This window comes from Nansenia antarctica (assembly GCF_963989245.1).
Source record: "Nansenia antarctica genome assembly, chromosome: 7".
NCBI lineage: Eukaryota > Metazoa > Chordata > Actinopteri > Argentiniformes > Microstomatidae > Nansenia > Nansenia antarctica.
Genome location: NC_137677.1, coordinates 57,086,266 through 57,103,650, shown reverse-complemented (window position 1 = coordinate 57,103,650; position 17,385 = coordinate 57,086,266). Strand labels below are relative to the sequence as shown.

Below are 17,385 nucleotides of genomic sequence, written 5' to 3'. Positions count from 1 at the left end.
AAAGCACTCCCCTGGTTATTAACTAGCCCTCTCATTTTCTCTCTCTCTCTCTCTCTCTATTTTTCATGTGCCAGTATGGCTTCAACATGGTCATGTCGCACCCACATGCTGTGAATGAAATTGCACTAAGTCTCAACAACAAGAACCCCAGGTAAGATATAAGCGGGAGTTGATCCATCACCCATGTCAGTCTCTATGGTCCTATTAGTCAGCTGCCCTCCTCTATTGACTGCTCTGACCACCTCTGTTCTCTGCCAGTGGAGCCAGTCAGTGCACCTGCTCTTTAAACACCCTTGTACAAAGGGTGTAGTCTAGCCAGTGTTGCCATTACTCCTAGTGTTTGCCAGTACTCCCAGTGTTCCCAGTGCTCCCAGTGTCCAGCATTCACCCATTCATTCTGGTAGATCAGGCCACCACTCGCCAACACTGGCAGCTGCACAGAGCTAGGCAACAAGAGGAGTTTTTTTATTTTATTTGGTGTGAGTGTGTGTGTGTGTGTGTGTGTGTGATGATGCTGGGCCTTAGGCTTCTCCTCAAGTAGTTGCTCACCTCAAATCATCTGTCGCATAAAGTCTCCAGTCATGTGTGATCCACACAGAGGAATCCTCTATGAATGAGCTGGAAGAACAGGACGCCACCTCTCTCACACCACCCATGGGATGTCGGGAATGTTATCCCATAACCCACTGAAAGATTCATTCAGTATATCTTTCATTTAATCCCTGGGATTCGATACGATGGTGTAACCAAGTTCGTATCCAGCAGTATAAGAAAGGGGTATCTGGTAAAACTAGTGATTATAATTTCCTGAAATGATGGACTTCAGTGCGCTTTTCAGTGCAGGGGGTTTGTTTTGATACGACCACCATGTTTATTTGCCCTGTCTCTCTCCACAGAACCAAAGCTCTGGTGTTGGAGTTACTGGCGGCAGTTTGTCTAGTCAGGGGAGGACATGAAATTATCCTCTCCGCATTCGACAACTTCAAGGAGGTATGGTGTGTGTGTGTGTGAGTGTGTGTGTGTGTGTAAGAGAGATGGGTTTGAGGGAAGCTGTGGGGGGGTGAGAAGATATGCCATTATTTTGCAACTGTGTAATTTCAAATAGTAGAGTCATGCCGAAAGAATGTGCACAAGCAGACCTGAGACTGGTGAATTCCAGGGCAGGATAGCATCTAGGAATGCGCTGCAGTGCTGCAGTCTCAATGGCTTTAGACACAGTCGTCTCCGTTTCTCAGCTGGAGAAAGCCGTTTCACCCGACACGCCCACAGAAAACAGTTATGTATTTCCTTCATGAATTGACAAGCACATCACAGCTGTAATGATCATGTTGAAATAGCTCTGTTTACATCGCCCTGTCCCACCCTGTGTGTCTAGTATGTACTACACATCTGTACGTGTAAGGTATTTGAGCCGGGCATAGAAAGGAACTGGGTCTATCGTGAAGTCGTCTCCCTCAATGGCAGACCCATTTGTCGGCCTCCCTGTTCCCCCCCCCTGGAAACATAACTGCAGACTGCAGTTAATGCAATATTTACACCCCAGAATGAAATATTAAGCGATACTCTGTTCTTGCAGTTGGGGTGGTATTCAAGGTGCCGTAGTCACCTTTTACTGTTAGACCCCAGAGCTGCTAGTTGTAGAAGGTGGGGGGAGATGGGCTTGTGTGTTGTTTAACTGTTAAAGTGACCAGGTAGAGCCAACGTCCATGTGATTTGGATGCAATATATATTAAAAGGGTGTATTTGGGTGTTTTACGTTGGCTATTATTTGCCGTTATTGCAGAGCTGCACTTTCAGATAAGTATAAGGGGGGTTGTTGAACCAGAGTTGGTTGTTATTGAGGCACTCTCTCTCTCTCTCTCTTTCTCTCTCTCTCTCTCTCTCTCTCTCTCTCTCTCTCTCCTTTTCTCTCTCTCTCTCTCTGGAGGAGGCTTGTCTGACTCTTTAACTCCTCGTCTGGTGGCTCTTGGCCCTGGGGTGAGGGGGGGGGGGGGGGGGTTCCTCCAGAGTGGGAGAGCAGGGTGCAGGATGGGGCACAGGGTATTGTGAAGAGGTCTTTGGTTATGCACTCCTCCCTCCTCCTCTTCCTCCTCCTTGACTCTTTTGTATCTCTCCCCCGCCTTTCCTTCCCTGCCTCTGAGCACTGTCTGAACAACAGAGCCATCTCTCTCTCTCTCTCTCGCTCTCGCTCTCTCCCTCCCTCTCTCTCTCTCGCTCTCTCCCGCTCTCTCCCTCTCTCTCTCTCTCGCTCTCTCTCTGCTGTAGATATGGTAATCACAGAGGGGGGAAAATAGGTCATGTCTGTTACAAAGCCTTATGATGCCAGGGGAGGTTTCTCTCATGCATGGTTCCGCTCTAATGTTACCAGGAGTGATGTGGGAGTGACTAGACACAAGTGCAGGAACGGGCTTAAACAAGGCAGACAGTTATTGAATAAGGCTGGTAATAAGAAACATTTGCAATTGATGGTGAAAACAAATGTGTGTTTAAGAAAAAAAGACGAAAAAAAAGGCAATATTCCTTTCATCACCTGTTGACGTGTCGGATACGTGACTGACGCGTTGGTTTGTGTTGCAGGTCTGCGTGGAGACACAGAGGTTCGAGAAGCTGATGGAGCATTTCAGGAACGAAGACAACAACATCGACTTCATGGTACATTTCCGGCCATAGCCGCTATCGATCGTCACGTAACTCGTCATAGAGCACCGTCGCTGGTCCGCACACTCAGAAAATTGTTTTTCCTTTCAATTATTTATTCCTTCCGGAAGAGTCAAGAAAAAACGAATCTTTCATCCCTCAGACCGCCAACGGTGTCATCCATCATCATAATGTATTAGAATATAGAGTAGGTCTGTAGGAGCCCATGCCAAGTTGGTAGTTTCAATGCAGAATCCTACTAATTAGTCTAACAGAGATGGAGGAGACGCACTGTGAGCCGAGTATGCCAGTGATGCACAATTTTCTCCACTATGCTCCCTCTCTAAGTCTCTCCATTGATCGACGTGTGCACGCTAGGGCAAACAGACGCGGCGTTTGAATAGGCCTTGTGTGCCACAAGTCACAAGTCAGCTCCGAGCCTCTTTGGTAGCCCGCCAGTCATTTGACAGGAGCACGAAAGCAAACAGATTTGTCGGAGCTGGCATCTCACACCCGATTGACTCTGGAGTTTCTCAAGGAAGTCTATTAAGCCGGTGTTAGAGGGGTGTGACGGGGAAGGGGGACCGTGTTGTTCCAATGTGTGCATCGAAGGGATTCTCCTTGATCTGTTTATACAGCCACAGAAAGAGAATTTGTTGATTTGTTGATGTGTTTACACGGATCTCCATTAGCGGTCACGTTAGCATTAGCTGCTCTTCCTGCACACAAAACACTATAGCTACAGCACAACCAATCACAGCCCATAGTGTAGACAGAGACGACCACATAAGAGACAATAACATACATTTCATATATTCCTGTTAGTGTGTTATTGCATGTTACAGTTAGTTGAGTTGCATCTTGTAAGAAATGCGCATTTCTTGCGCATTGAGTTGCATCTTGTAAGAAATGCGCTATACAAATAAAATTTGATTTGATTTGATTTGATTTAGTTCCGACCAAGTCATTTGATTGGACAAGAGGCATTCCATGAGTGCTGATATACAGTATAACAGCACTGGGACCTTTAACTATATGTATCACTCCGCCGCACAGATGTTCTACTAAATGACCGTTAATTAGACTACCGGTACATGTTTGTGTTCAGGTTACTAGGCAACAGTCCATTTGAAGTTCAGTTGCGGAACTATTTTATTTTTATTTGTATGATTAAATAAACAAACAAATCATAATCTGTTGTCGCTTATTACTGTTAACTAATAAATCGCGCTGTAGAACTGTTGTATAAAAGCAATATCACACTCGAGGTCGTGCTGCGGCCTCGTACCTACGACCGAATCACAGCCGTGCTGATATTCAGTATAACACACTCCCTCTCGTGTGATATTGCTTAATTACAGCATAACAGTGACATCTGTCTGACTCTGAACACTTTGCTTGCTTATTCCCAGGTGGCGTGTATGCAGTTCATCAACATTGTGGTGCACTCAGTAGAGGACATGAACTTCAGGGTGCATCTACAGTATGACTTCACCAAGCTCTGTCTGGACGAGTATCTAGATGTAAGCAGAAACAGATGCATGAAAAATGTTACTTGTATAGTCAGCTCAGCTCTGACGCATATCTTCTCACGACAACTCGACAAGTGCACACAGAAATGTGGTCAATACTGCAATTTCTCTCTATTTATAAAGCCAGCCAATTCCATAAACCCATCGCTGCTTGACTGGAGAGAATTAATCAATGCAGTCTTTAAGAATCTTGCTCTTGTGCAGCAGACCTGAGTCTATATTCGTTTTCTTTCAAATGCTTAAGTTGTGTATGATTGAGCTTGGCTGGTTCCATGATGGAACTAATGGAATAGTCGCACAAGTGTAAGCCCCACCCATCTTACACTTCTGACAGGCTCAATCACATCCTCAAAGTATTTGAAAGTAAACTATTACTGCACAATAGACCTAGGAGCAAATACTAAACTGGCTCACTCAATCCATCTCTCCCTGCCTGTGTGTGTGTGTGTGTGTGTGTGTGTGTGTGTGTGTGTGTGTATGTGTGTGTGTGTGTGTGTGTGTGTGTGTGTGTGTGTGTGTGTGTGTGTGTGTAGAAACTGAAGCACACAGAGAGTGACAAGCTGCAGGTGCAGATCCAGGCCTACCTGGACAACGTGTTTGACGTGGGCGCACTGCTGGAGGACGCTGAGACCAAGAACGCTGCGCTGGAGCGCGTGGAGGAGCTGGAGGAGAACATGTCACATGTGAGAACCAGAAAGCACACACACGAACAGACTGGTTGGGGACACTGGCTCTCTCTACCATACACTCTCTTTCTCTGGATGAAAGACCATGTCACTCCTCTCCACGTCCGTACATCAACTTGACTCAACGACTCAACTTGACTGAATGCACTCAAAGCCACATTTGAATGGGGTGGTGATGTGTGATGATGTTGTTTCCTGTCTCTTGCTCCTCTAGATTTCGGAAAGGCTGCAGGACACGGAGAACGAGGCCATGTCGAAGATCGTGGAGCTGGAGAAACAGCTGATGCAAAGGAATAAGGATCTTGACTCTGTCCGGGTGAGACTTCACACGCGCACACACACACACACACACACACACACACACACACACACACACACTCACTCACTCACTGTCTGCTAACTTACAGTACATCAACTGTCCATTCTTCCTCTTGTCATCCATTAAGTGTGAGGGTAACACTAACCCTAACCCATTCATCACGATAACACATTTTATTAGATTAGCGGCTTTCAAAACATCACCGTCATTTGACATAAGAGGTCTATATCTATTGATTGATTGTCTAACATCCCTGTTTCCTGTCGCCCTCGCCAACAGGAAGTGTACAAGGACGCCAACACGCAGGTGCACACGCTGCGGCGCATCGTGAAGGAGAAGGACGAGACCATCCAGCGCCAGTGCAACCTGGAGAAGAAGATCCACGAGCTGGAGAAGCAGGGCACCATCAAGATCCACAAGAAGGGGGACGGAGACATCGCCATCCTCCCCTCGCTGCCCTGCGGCACCGTCCTGTCTCCCGGCACGGAGGGCGCGCCGGGCGGCTATGAGGGCGGCAACGGCACAGTCAGCCCCCTAGGATCGAACCACGTAGGGTCGGGCACGCCAGGGATGCCCGCACCACCCCCGCCCCCGCCTCCTCCGCCTCCCCCTGCGCCTGGCACTGGTAAGTGGAACTCACAGATCGATCACAGCGTTCCCTTACTCACCCACAATTAGATCGTATTGAGTTTGGAATGTTCAATTTCGCAGTGCATGCTCTTTCGTTTTTCTTTCATCGATTTTTTTGTTGTTGTTGTTGATATTTTACACACTGGGAGATTCAGAGTGATGCAGTGGTTTACCCCAGGCTGTCTCAGCTCTGCCATTTGAGTTGTGACAACCAGAAGTAGAGTCTCAATGGGAGATGGCACTTGGCACGCTGTCAAATGCACACGCTTATCTCTCTCTCTCTCTCTCTCTCCCTCTGTTTGTTCATCCTCTCCTCTCTATCCTCCTCTCTTCTAGTGCCAAACGGACTTCCAGCTGGCCCCTGTGCCACTCCCCCTCCCCCTCCGCCTCCCCCTCCTCCTCCCCCACCACCCCCACCAGGCCCGGATATGTCTGTCCCCCCGCCCCCCCCGCTGCCAGGCTGTGCCACCGTCATCTTCAACTCTGGGTTAGCAGGTAAGGTCGTCCTGCCCGGTGAACCCACCCGCATGGGAAGATGCAGTGTCTGTGTCTGTGTGTGTGTGTGTGTGTGTGTGTGTGTGTGTGTGAGTGCGAGTGTGGATGATGAATCACACTGCGCCAGGTCCATGAAAGATGGGCTTACGATAAGCTTCTTTTAAGCTTTGCTAAAAGTACCGATGGTGCCATCAACAATCTGCTATTTCAATCTCCGAATAGATATTTGTGAAATGTCATTATAAACGTATATTTATATTTGGGAAGCGTCATTATTATAAACCTGCGACCGTCTGTATCTTGGCGGGTGATTTCCCCCCTGTCGTCATGTCACTCTCTGCCAGCCAGTTGATTACCATCAGTGTGTCTGAAGCCGTTTACTCACCACTGCTCTCAGGCTGGCGAACTTCCTGGCCGTATCAGTGCTAATCTAGACAACCCTGGGATGACTCAGCGCTGTTGACACTGCTGTTAACGGGTCATCATCTAGTCACGCCCGAGTCTGACAGGGCATCATCTGGTCAGACCTAATCAGAGGCATTCATTCATTCATACTTCCCTTTTAACCTATCCCTGTGTGTACACATGGCACCCTCTTACCACTTCCTACACAGATGCCCTTTTGCGAGGTGACACAAGATCGTTTACTGGGTGACTGAGGGGTAATTTGACCGTGATGAAGTGACCTTTTATCACGAATAAGTGACTCGAAGACCGCCCTGAAGCATTTCGATCATACTGTAATGTCAGTCGTTTTGGCAGACTGCTAGAGCGACTGCTGTGTTGGTTTTGAAGGACTGAATGAGACAACCCTGGATGACTCTTGCTGTGTGCTGTGGATGCTGCTTAATGGTTTAAAGATGTATAGCATGTTGTATCTTGAATATCTCTCTCTCTCTCTCTCTCCACTGCCCTTACAATCCTTTGTTCTTAACGATTTCTCCTCGGTTCTCTTTTTCTGTCTTTATCTTTTCTGCCAACCAGAGGGACCCATCAAACTGTTCTGTAGGTTTTTTCTCTGTCGTGTGCTTGTGTTCTCTCTGTGCCCCCCCTCCCTCCCGAGAGTTTTGGAAAATTGTGTTTTTAGTCTCCGAACTCTGACGTGTATACACACGGGACCAAGGTCCCCATACACAGAGATGGCCAATTATGCCCTAGGCACTTCATGTTGACGAGTCTCTCTAGCCAAGCATGAAATTAGACTCTGTGTTGCCTGCCTTCTCTTTGACTGTTTTCACAACTACAAGGGGATATTCTGAAGTTTTTCAATGCTGTACTCGGAGGCATGAGCACACCGAAATATGAAAATACAGTTTCAAGAGGACATTTTGGACCTCTTTGTTTTCCCCAGCGCCTATGTTTATGTAGGCATAATTACGAATCTGAAAATCTGAAAATCCTCGTCTTTAGCCTGTCATTATAGATGCAACTATACAGAATACATTGTACAGAATGTGTCATACTTGATCACAGTGATCCGATGATACCAATGAAAATACCATTTTACCAAACTCACTGCACGGTCTCCCTGATTTATCTCAAGAATGGGTGTGTGTCTGTGATGTCTGGAAGTGTCCGTTATTGCATGCTGAAACATACTGACGTGCTGCTGCAGGCAGGCAGGCAGGCAGGCAGATGCTAGCAAGATAGGGGATAGTTGCGTAAAGCTTGGAATGCTGTTTGCCCCACTCTCTCCCAACTCTTATCTCTGCCCCACCTGCACCACTCTCTCTCTGTGTGTGTGTGTGTGTGTGTGTGTGTGTGTGTGTGTGTATGTGTGTGTGTGTGTGTGTCTGTGTCTGTGTCTGTGTCTGTGTGTGTGTGTGTGCCACTCAACTTCCTCTCACATGACAAGAGGGTACCTGAGGAGAGGCAGGCGGCCAGGCTGGCACTACCAATCTCCATCTACCAATGCCATCCCAATCTCCTTATCATGCCAGGACTCCACATCCACATTGGCTGTACTTAAAATAGCACAGCTGTACCACAGCTAGCTGCTCGGAATAGACGAGACAGATGTTACCTTCTTCTTAGCAGATCTGTGGCTCCAGCCATGGAGTCATCTGTCCATGAGTCACCACCAGTCACGCGGATCAGTTTGTCTCAGTGTCTCCACTTCCTTCACACAAGTCTGCACGGTGTGTGTTTGTGAGTGTGCTAGATAGATAGAGTTAGTGAGTGATATAGTGATTGTGTAGACCGCACGCGGACTAACTCCTCTCTGTGTCCCGCGCAGCCGTGAAGATTAAGAAGCCGATCAAGACCAAGTTCCGTCTGCCTGTCTTCAACTGGGTGGCGCTGAAGCCTAACCAGATCAACGGCACCGTGTTCAACGAGATCGACGACGAGAAGATACTGGAGGTAGGAACCCCCACACGTACATTTCACATTCCTGAGGTATACGAACACACGTACGGTCACACAGTACTGTATCAAAATGCCCATTCACAAAGTGCTGTATTTCCCCCCCTCCCCCTCCCCTCCCCCCAAGGACCTGAACGTGGATGAGTTTGAAGAGATGTTCAAGACGAAAGCCCAGGGCCCTGCCATCGACGTGACCACCAGCAAAACCAAGGTCACCCAGAAGGGCCCCAACAAGGTGGCACTGCTGGATGCCAACCGGGCCAAGAACCTGGCCATCACCCTGAGGAAAGTGGGCAAGGCCCCAGAGGAGATCTGCAGGGCCATCCAGCTGTAAGACCTGCTGCTCTTTTAACAGACCTGTAGTGGTCTCTTTCACCTTCATGCACTGTGCGTGCGTGCGTGCGTTTTCACCCGTCCTGGAAAACCATGAATATTCAAGACTAGTCTTCCAGGCCTGGAAAACACATGGACAATTACAAAGAAAAAAACAATGTCCTGGACAGCTTTGGAGAGTCATGAAAAAAAATATCCATCATAACTATTGAATAAGCAGCTGCATCCATTAAAAACGGAAAAAAACGTATTTTATTGTTATTGTTTGCAGAGAATAGTTCATGCAGCCTTCACTGAAGCAATTCATGATAAGGTTCCTGGTAGCCAAAGCAAAATAATCCAAAGATAACATGGTCATTTCTTTTAATCAATAACAACAATAACAATTTAATTCGCTGCTGAAAACTATGTAGAATTGCTTGAAAAGCGCTTACAGAAGACAGCATTTTCCTGGAAGAGGACTCCTGGACCCTCCACCCAAATTATGATCAGGCACCAATGATTCCCTGCTCTAGTTTTCGCTGAAAGAATGCCACTGTAGTGCTTCTTCATTGACTTGAACACAAGCCTATGAATAAGTATTTTTTCCCCCCCTTTTAAGCATTTTAAAACAGTAAAGAAAAGGGAGAGGCAATATTGCTGTTTAAAAATGGGTTGGCTAATTAGATTTTACAGGGAGAGAGGCTGTTCCGTTTAGTTGCCCTGTAGGCAAGCACCAGGGTCTTGAATACCATGCACCCCGCTACTGAAGGCCAGTGGAAAATACAGAGGAGAGGTGTGACATGATATGTTCTACACATGAGACCTACCGAAGAGGTGGCAGCCAGATGCTGATAGTTATTATTGTGTAGCCGCAGTGGGAGTCTACCTATTATTTATCGTAAAAATGTCCTGTAAAATATCTATTTTTTAAAAAAAGAGTGTGAACCCTGTTGTGTGTGTTGGTGTGTTTACGCATGCACACGCGTTAACCCGCTACCCTCTGCGCCCCTCCTCCAGTTTCGACCTGCGCACGCTATCCGTGGACTACGTGGAGTGTCTGATGCGTTTCCTGCCCACGGAGCACGAGGTGAAGATCATGCGTCAGTACGAGAAGGAGCGCAAGCCCCTGGAGAGCCTGACGGACGAGGACCGCTTCATGTGGCACTTCACCAAGATCGAGAGGGTCATGCAGAAGATGACCATCATGGCCTTTGTGGGCAACTTCTGTGAGAGTATCCAGATGCTCACGCCGGTGAGTCCCTAGGGGATGGGGGGTGACGACCGACAGACCCTCTCTCTGAGCTGTGAGGAGTCCGGTCATGAATGACAGGAGAGGAGGGGGGGGGCTTCTTCTCCTTGGTCTGACGTCTTCTCATGCTCTGCTTTTTTTTCACTTTTTTTTTTGTTCTTTACCAGCAACTTCATGCGGTCATCGCAGCATCAGTGTCAATCAAATCATCACAGAAACTAAAGAAGATTCTAGAGGTACTGTTTTGTCATCCTCCTCTGCGTGTGGTAAATGCGGAACACTCACCATGTAGAATACTGTGTGTTATGTGGTATTTTACCTAGCAACAACATTGATGATTAGCTACAAAATTAAGCATCACATGTATGACATTTTGGGGAATAAAGTCTCCATTGGCACTCGAGAGAGTAACATTGTTTTGGTCAGTGTGTCTGCCTTGTGTATGTTTGCGCTAAATCTGTTTGCGCACATTTTTTATTTGACAGATTATCTTGGCTCTGGGAAACTACATGAATAGCAGTAAGCGAGGAGCAGTATATGGGTTCAAACTCCAGAGTTTAGACTTGGTAAGTAGTCTCTGTGTTCAGGTTTAGTTGTTCTGCATGTCTTGATCTTGATCTTTTATTTTACCTTTATTTTACCAGGAAGTCACATTGAGATTAAAACCTCTTTTACAAGAGAGACCTGGCCAAGACAGGGTCAAAATAGTAGCTTAAAAAACAGTTCAGATAACAAGACAGGACATAAGACAGTGGCAACAATACAATAGACAAACAATGGTAGGGGTATTTACAAGGTGATTAAAACATTGAGAAGTCTAACCAAAGCAGGTACAGCGAGCAGTGACCACATCCTTTAATCTACGCTTGAAGATACTTATGGAATACTGCTACTTATCTTGACGTGCTTCATTCAACATCATTATGTTAACATGTCTTGTTCCTCTCCTTTTGAATTCTAACAGCTACTAGACACCAAGTCCACAGACAGGAAGATGACCTTGTTACACTACATAGCCAATGTGGTGAAGGAGAAGTATCAACAAGTGTCCCTGTTCTACAACGAACTGCACTACATAGACAAGGCTGCGGCGGGTGAGTGGGACACAGAGCAGCCCAGTCGGGTTCAGTATAGAAAGAGATCATATTATGGAAATGTAGCGGTTTGTAGCCCGTTTATTTTTGTCTGCAGCCACTTTCATTATACTGTATTTGTAGTCCTATCAAAGAATGGTTATAAGTTATGTAAGTTATGATGTTCATAGTGTTTGTATTCGGCCCTTTAAGCATGTAGCCCTTCATGCTGTGTGTTGTTATTGTTAACAAGAGCTATGCTGTAGGCACACTGGGATGGCCCTCGATGGAGAGTGCCTCGCTTTGAATTGTCTTTGTGTGTGTGTGTGTGTGTGTGTGTGTGTGTGTGTGTGTGTGTGCATACCTGTGTGTGTGTGCGCGTGTTTGTGTGTGTGTGTGCGCGTGTATGAACCCTCAGTGTCGTTGGATAACGTCCTACTGGACGTGAGGGAGCTCCAGAGAGGCATGGACCTGACCAAGAGGGAGTACAGCATGCACGGCCACAACACACTCCTCAAAGACTTCATCGCACACAACGAGGGCAAGCTCAAGAAGCTGCAGGACGACGCCAAGATAGCACAGGTTACCTCACGTCCGCACCGCTGTCCTCTTATTGACTTGACTTTCTTTCAAAGTGATGATTTATTATGACTATAATCTTGAATGTTAAAATGTAATTCATAAGAAATCCTCATCCAGTATTAAAAAATACTTGAGTAATAAAGAACATAGCGGTTAAATGTGAAATGTGCTTCTTCTCCCCACCAGGATGCCTTTGACGAGGCTGTGAAGTTCTACGGGGAGAATTCCAAAACGACGCCTCCGTCTGTCTTCTTCCCAGTGTTTGTGCGCTTCGTCAGGGCCTACAGGGTGAGTCTGATGATCCCTCTTCCCTCGCACAACCCCAGGTCTCGCCCAAACACAACCCGAGGTCTCGCCCAAACACAACACACACACTCTTGGGCAACCTCCTAGGCCCAGTCACCCTGGGAAAGTTGGGGCTGTGTGTGTTTTTGTGTGTTTGTGTGTGTGTGTGTGTGTGTGTGTGTCTGTGTGTCTGTGTGTCTGTGTGTCTGTGTGTCTGTGTGTGTGTCTGTGTGTGTGTGTGTGTGTGTGTGTGTGTCTGTGTGTGTCTGTGTGTGTGTGTGTGTGTCTGTGTGTGTGTGTGTCTGTGTGTGTGTGTGTGTGTGTGTGTGTGTGTGTGTCTGTGTCTGTGTGTGTGTGTGTGTGTGTGTGTGTCTGTGTCTGTGTGTGTGTGTGTGTGTGTGCGTGTGTGTGTGTGTGTGTGTGAGCCCTCTGTCTAAGTGTGAATGTGTGTGTTCTCCCTCAGCAAGCGGAGGAGGACAATGAGCATAGGAAGAGAGCGGAGCAGATGATGATGGAGAAGCTTCTGGAGCAGGAGGCCCTGATGGACCAGGAAGACCAGAAGGTAAGTCGTCGCCCCGGCCTACACACTGATGGCAGAAGGATTAGCTCCTGTGGACAGAGCCGCTGTGTTAGGTACTGCAGTGACTCATCACAACAGCTCAGGATCAGTCGTTAAACAGTTCAGGTAGACCAATTAGGACGGACACACACACACACACACACACACACACACGGTTTCTGCGGCTGTTTTTATTGAGCTGTCTGTACAGAATGATCGTATCACACAGGCCCACTGTTTTGTGATTGGCCTGTGAAACTGAGATTTTGTGTGTCTGTGTGTGTGTGTGCGCGTGTGTGTGTGATCTCCTCAGTCTCCTCTGAAGGGCAAGCGGCAGCAGCAGGAGTTGATAGCGGAGCTGAGGAAGAAGCAAGTGAAGGACAGTCGGCACGTCTACGAGGGCAAGGACGGAGCGATAGAGGACATCATCACGGGTACAGAAGACCTGGCCTGGGCCTGGCTCCAGCCATGGGCTATATACTCGCTCACACACACACACACACACACACACACACACACACACAGACAAACTCTCTCTCTCTCTCTCTCTCTTTCAGTATCACTCACGCACACACACACACACACACACAGACAAACTCTCTCTCTCTCTCTCTCTTTCAGTATCACTCACGCACGCACGCACACACACACACACACACACACACACACACACACACAAACTCTCTCTCTTTCTGTAAAACTCACACACACACACACACACACACACACACACACACACACACCACACACCACAAGACACCACACCCAGGGCGCTCTGCATGCAGGTTCTCTCCTGTGCTCCACATTCAGTCATTAACACAAGGTCTCTAAACCCACTAACAACAAGTCTGTTTATCAGTGATTCAAACCAAAAGCTTCATTTAACATGAATCACAGATACAAACATGCGTCGACAATCAACAATCAAGCTAATCTAATGACATTCTGGGCCAGCTCAAATGTGTGTGTGTGTATGTGTATGATCAGTGCTTAACTGCTTATCAGTTGCTAATTATAACTGTTGTAGAAGGGCCGGGCTATGAGTAGTTCCCTAGACTAGACCCCACGTATTCATCTTTATATGTTCTGTCCCCTCCAGTCCACTGTAGACCTTTAGTCAACAGAGAGGATATCCTTTATACATTTCATTAAATTAACAGTTGAAGAAAGGTACCTCAGAGGAATTGGATAACCTTGAGTTTGTGTTCACAGTTTAATAACAACACGATGAATCTCTATAACAATAAAACACAACTCTACGCTAACTCTACACTCTTCTAGAAGGTTCACCCAAGTTCTCCATAAGATACAGTGGAATAGCCATAGCAGCCATAGCATAGGCCCCCCCCCGAAGGCCCGTTGTAGTAGTTCTAACCCAGTAAAACGTGGTGATCTTAGCTGTGCTGCATACAGTCCTGATGCTATGTACTAGGGCGTATAGGCTAACCTAATGCTTAATGCTAAAACCCTGTAGACTGTCTGCTCCTCCTTACTGTGTGTCTTGTCTTGTCTTGGCTGTTGTTGTTGTTGTTGTTGTCGTTGTTTCAATGCAGTGCTGAAGACGGTGCCCTTCACCGCCCGCACAGCCAAACGAGGCTCTCGGTTCTTCTGCGAGCCCGCTCACAATGAGGAGTACCATTACTAAAGCTTAGAGATTTACCCTCTCTCTATCTCTGAAAGGTTGCTGGAATACACTGCTCTTTTTCTCTCTCTTTCTCTTTCTTCCTCTCATTCTCCATACACTGTGTGCCCCACACCTCCCTCCCTCCCTTCCTCACTCACTCTAACTCTCTCACTCTGTGGGTGTGTCTTGGTCTGTCCGTCAGGTCCTTTGGGCCAGGCGGCGCGTGGGTGTGGCTGTAACACTCCCCCCTGCCCCTGCCCTCCGAGCATGAGGAGGGCGTGTCCTGTTGGACGGGGTTGTTGGGGGGGAGAGGGGAATCATTTGGGGTTCACTCACTGATGTCACCTCTCTTATCCTCATTGCATGAAGTGTGTCATCTGTTTTTGTACTCTTTGTTTCATGAGTGTGTATTATCAACCCCATAGCAAACCATAATGTCACAGAGGTGTTCTCAAGAGTCTCTCAGGACAGTGTCGACTCCGGTTACAATTCTACCATGGCTCACTATCGGCAGTCCCAGTAATGCTAGTACAGTATGATAGACATACTACATTGTACTGTAGGGAAAGCGCCATCTGCTGGTGAAACAGCAAAGGTGCAGTCTACACCTTTGGTCAACTGACTCACTGGGCCATCCATGTGGTGCTGTCCATCCTTCAGGATGTAGATTATTACACATCATGATACATATTGTAGTCATTATTATCAGTTAGCAGTAGTCTGAATATAAGTTTTAGTAGATCATAGATTTTTGTAGTAATTATTAACCAACTAGTTAACTAGAGAGTGAGTTATTATACCTCATTTTTGAAATGACTGTGACATTATACCTTGCTTGTGTGTTCATCCGTATCCATGACAACTGAGTGTTCATCATGTGTTACTGCTGTTGTTGGGGGTACTCTTGCATGCCAATGGCTTCCTCCAGCTCCCTACCCCACAGTGCACACCTGTTCCCAGTTCCCCTGATCCTGTGCTTGCCTCAAACTCCTGTGATATGGATACTATTTGCATCACATGACTTTCTGTGGTCTGTCTGGCTGTCTGGCTAAGGGTCACCTAGCTAACATTATTGCATGATGCATGCCGTCATATTTTCTGTCAATTGCTCTCTTTCTTTCAATGTCACATCATTCTTAACGTGTGCCTCAAATATACAGCCAGGTACATTCAGCAATTGAAGTAAAAACACAGTAGTGTTTTACGTACCTTTCCGTAATTGCAATGCAATTCACAATCTACTGAATCAGTGTGTACCTGGCTGCATGCATGCTTTTTTTTTTTTATTATTCTATTGTTGGTCAGCATTCCATTGGATATGAACCTCTCTGGTCTGTTGAACAACCTTTTTTGTTTGGTTGGTAATTTTTCAAAAGTCTTCATGCAAAAGTTTGATATTGGCTCTATTCTTTCAATGCTGGTAGTCACTCTGCAAAGCAGCCTGGGTTTTGAGACAGAAAAACAGAAAAGAAAAACAGCTTGAATTCGCTCTCCCCTTTTTTGCCTGCAGTATCAGTTAACAGCCTCTAGCTCTGCCCCTCCTAACGCCCCCTTCCCTGGCCCCCCTCGCCCTGCCCACGCCCCACTATGCCCGCTTTGCCCGCTCAGCCCCCCCCCAACCGCAAGGCCACACTGAAACACTGGAGTGACCTGTCCTTCCTCCTGGTCACCTCTGCTTTTTTAACCTCCATTTTGTCTTCTCTTCATCCAGCCCTAAAGAAGAATAATATTACTAAATTTCCCAATGTCCACTCGAGGGTAAGGAATTCCTCCAATAGCACCCCTGTGGGGGTGGAAGTGTCCCAAACCTGGCAAGCATCTCTTTTTTACCTCCCTTTACTACAGAGGGCTTACCATTCAGACTAGACAGCCTGTTCCCCTACCCACCCCCATCCCTCTCCTTTCTCTTCATCCTCTACTTCCTAATACAGTCCTAGAAATATTGCATGGCTAATGATAATAGAATGCACTTTGAATATGCAGTCAAATGTACTGTACGGACAATCATTTCTGAAGAGATATTTCCCCCCTTTTTTTTTTTTGTTAAACATGGGTATATGCTGCATTTTAGTATGGATAATGCACCTTGTTTAACAAGCCTTATAAAAGGGCAGCCGATCCATAGCAGAGGGGCTAGTTGGTTAAATGTTAAACAATTGCAAATCACTCAGGTCTTTCTTCGGCCTGTTTTTGTCTTTGCACCCAGACAAAACTGAGGTGGAGTTTTTTCTTCTCTCTGTTGAACTCAATCTGCTTTGTCTGACTGGCTGCCAACTACACTGAGCCTCTGGGCTCGTCAACGTGCCCTGGCAACATGACTGACACCTCTTTTTATCCCCTCCATCCATCCCAGATCTTCGAAATCAGCCTTACAGGCGAGCCGACGCGGTGAGGAGGAGTGTCAGGAGACGCTTCGATGATCAGAATCTGCGGCCGGTGAACAACACGGAAGTGGTCATGTGACGATGACGAGGGAACAGTGCATGTGCTAGGGGAGGGATGGGGTGAGGAAGACGGGTGAGGAGAGGGTAGCAGCCTCTCTGAGCTGAAGGACTGGAGATGAGGAAGGACTGATGGACGGAAGGAGAAAGGTCTGAAAAGGTCAGCTAATAGGGAACCTTAGACGAGCTAAGTGCCTGAACCTAACTTTTATGTGATCAGATGTTATGTCTGTCTGTCTGTCTGTCTGATTGTTTTTATTTTTTATGACTTCAAGCAATACAACTTGACCAGGCTTTAATCGTACTTTCCTTCGATGTGTAAAAACTGGACAGAGGTCTGTAGCAGGGATCCTAGGCAAGGGGCAGTAGAATGTAACGGACACGGTTCCTTAGCTGTTGAACGTCCGCCGCAGGTGAGGGATATGAACTATTCCAGCGTATCGTAGTACATTCCGGTGCCATCACCTTTCATTCCTCTTGGAATACGATAGTGTTTGACCAGCACATTTTTGTTGTTTTTACTCATTAGCTTTTTCCATTCACACTAAAGGGCTTATGAATTTCTTAAAGGGGACAGATATATATATAGGGTCG

At 46.9% G+C, this 17,385-nt stretch overlaps 1 protein-coding gene across 3 annotated transcripts in view; it reads left to right on the top strand.

Moving 5' to 3' along the window:
• fmnl2a (formin-like 2a) overlaps positions 1 to 16,813 on the top strand; it is a gene marked incomplete at both ends in the record, with an annotated part of 51,389 nt that extends 34,576 nt beyond the window's left edge. The window contains 20 exons of one of the 3 annotated variants that reach the window (XM_080535721.1): positions 75 to 151; positions 897 to 990; positions 2,578 to 2,652; positions 4,050 to 4,160; positions 4,703 to 4,852; positions 5,070 to 5,171; positions 5,454 to 5,799; positions 6,141 to 6,299; positions 7,284 to 7,304; positions 8,536 to 8,660; positions 8,791 to 8,993; positions 9,996 to 10,230; positions 10,395 to 10,463; positions 10,713 to 10,793; positions 11,192 to 11,321; positions 11,719 to 11,882; positions 12,069 to 12,170; positions 12,631 to 12,729; positions 13,040 to 13,160; positions 16,704 to 16,813. In XM_080535721.1, coding sequence (XP_080391847.1) covers positions 75 to 151; positions 897 to 990; positions 2,578 to 2,652; positions 4,050 to 4,160; positions 4,703 to 4,852; positions 5,070 to 5,171; positions 5,454 to 5,799; positions 6,141 to 6,299; positions 7,284 to 7,304; positions 8,536 to 8,660; positions 8,791 to 8,993; positions 9,996 to 10,230; positions 10,395 to 10,463; positions 10,713 to 10,793; positions 11,192 to 11,321; positions 11,719 to 11,882; positions 12,069 to 12,170; positions 12,631 to 12,729; positions 13,040 to 13,160; positions 16,704 to 16,813 — 2,574 coding nt within the window. The remainder of the gene's footprint in view (positions 1 to 74; positions 152 to 896; positions 991 to 2,577; positions 2,653 to 4,049; positions 4,161 to 4,702; positions 4,853 to 5,069; positions 5,172 to 5,453; positions 5,800 to 6,140; positions 6,300 to 7,283; positions 7,305 to 8,535; positions 8,661 to 8,790; positions 8,994 to 9,995; positions 10,231 to 10,394; positions 10,464 to 10,712; positions 10,794 to 11,191; positions 11,322 to 11,718; positions 11,883 to 12,068; positions 12,171 to 12,630; positions 12,730 to 13,039; positions 13,161 to 16,703) is intronic. The other 2 variants (XM_080535723.1, XM_080535722.1) reach the window with 2 other exon arrangements.
• Between the last annotated feature and the right edge of the window lie 572 nt (positions 16,814 to 17,385).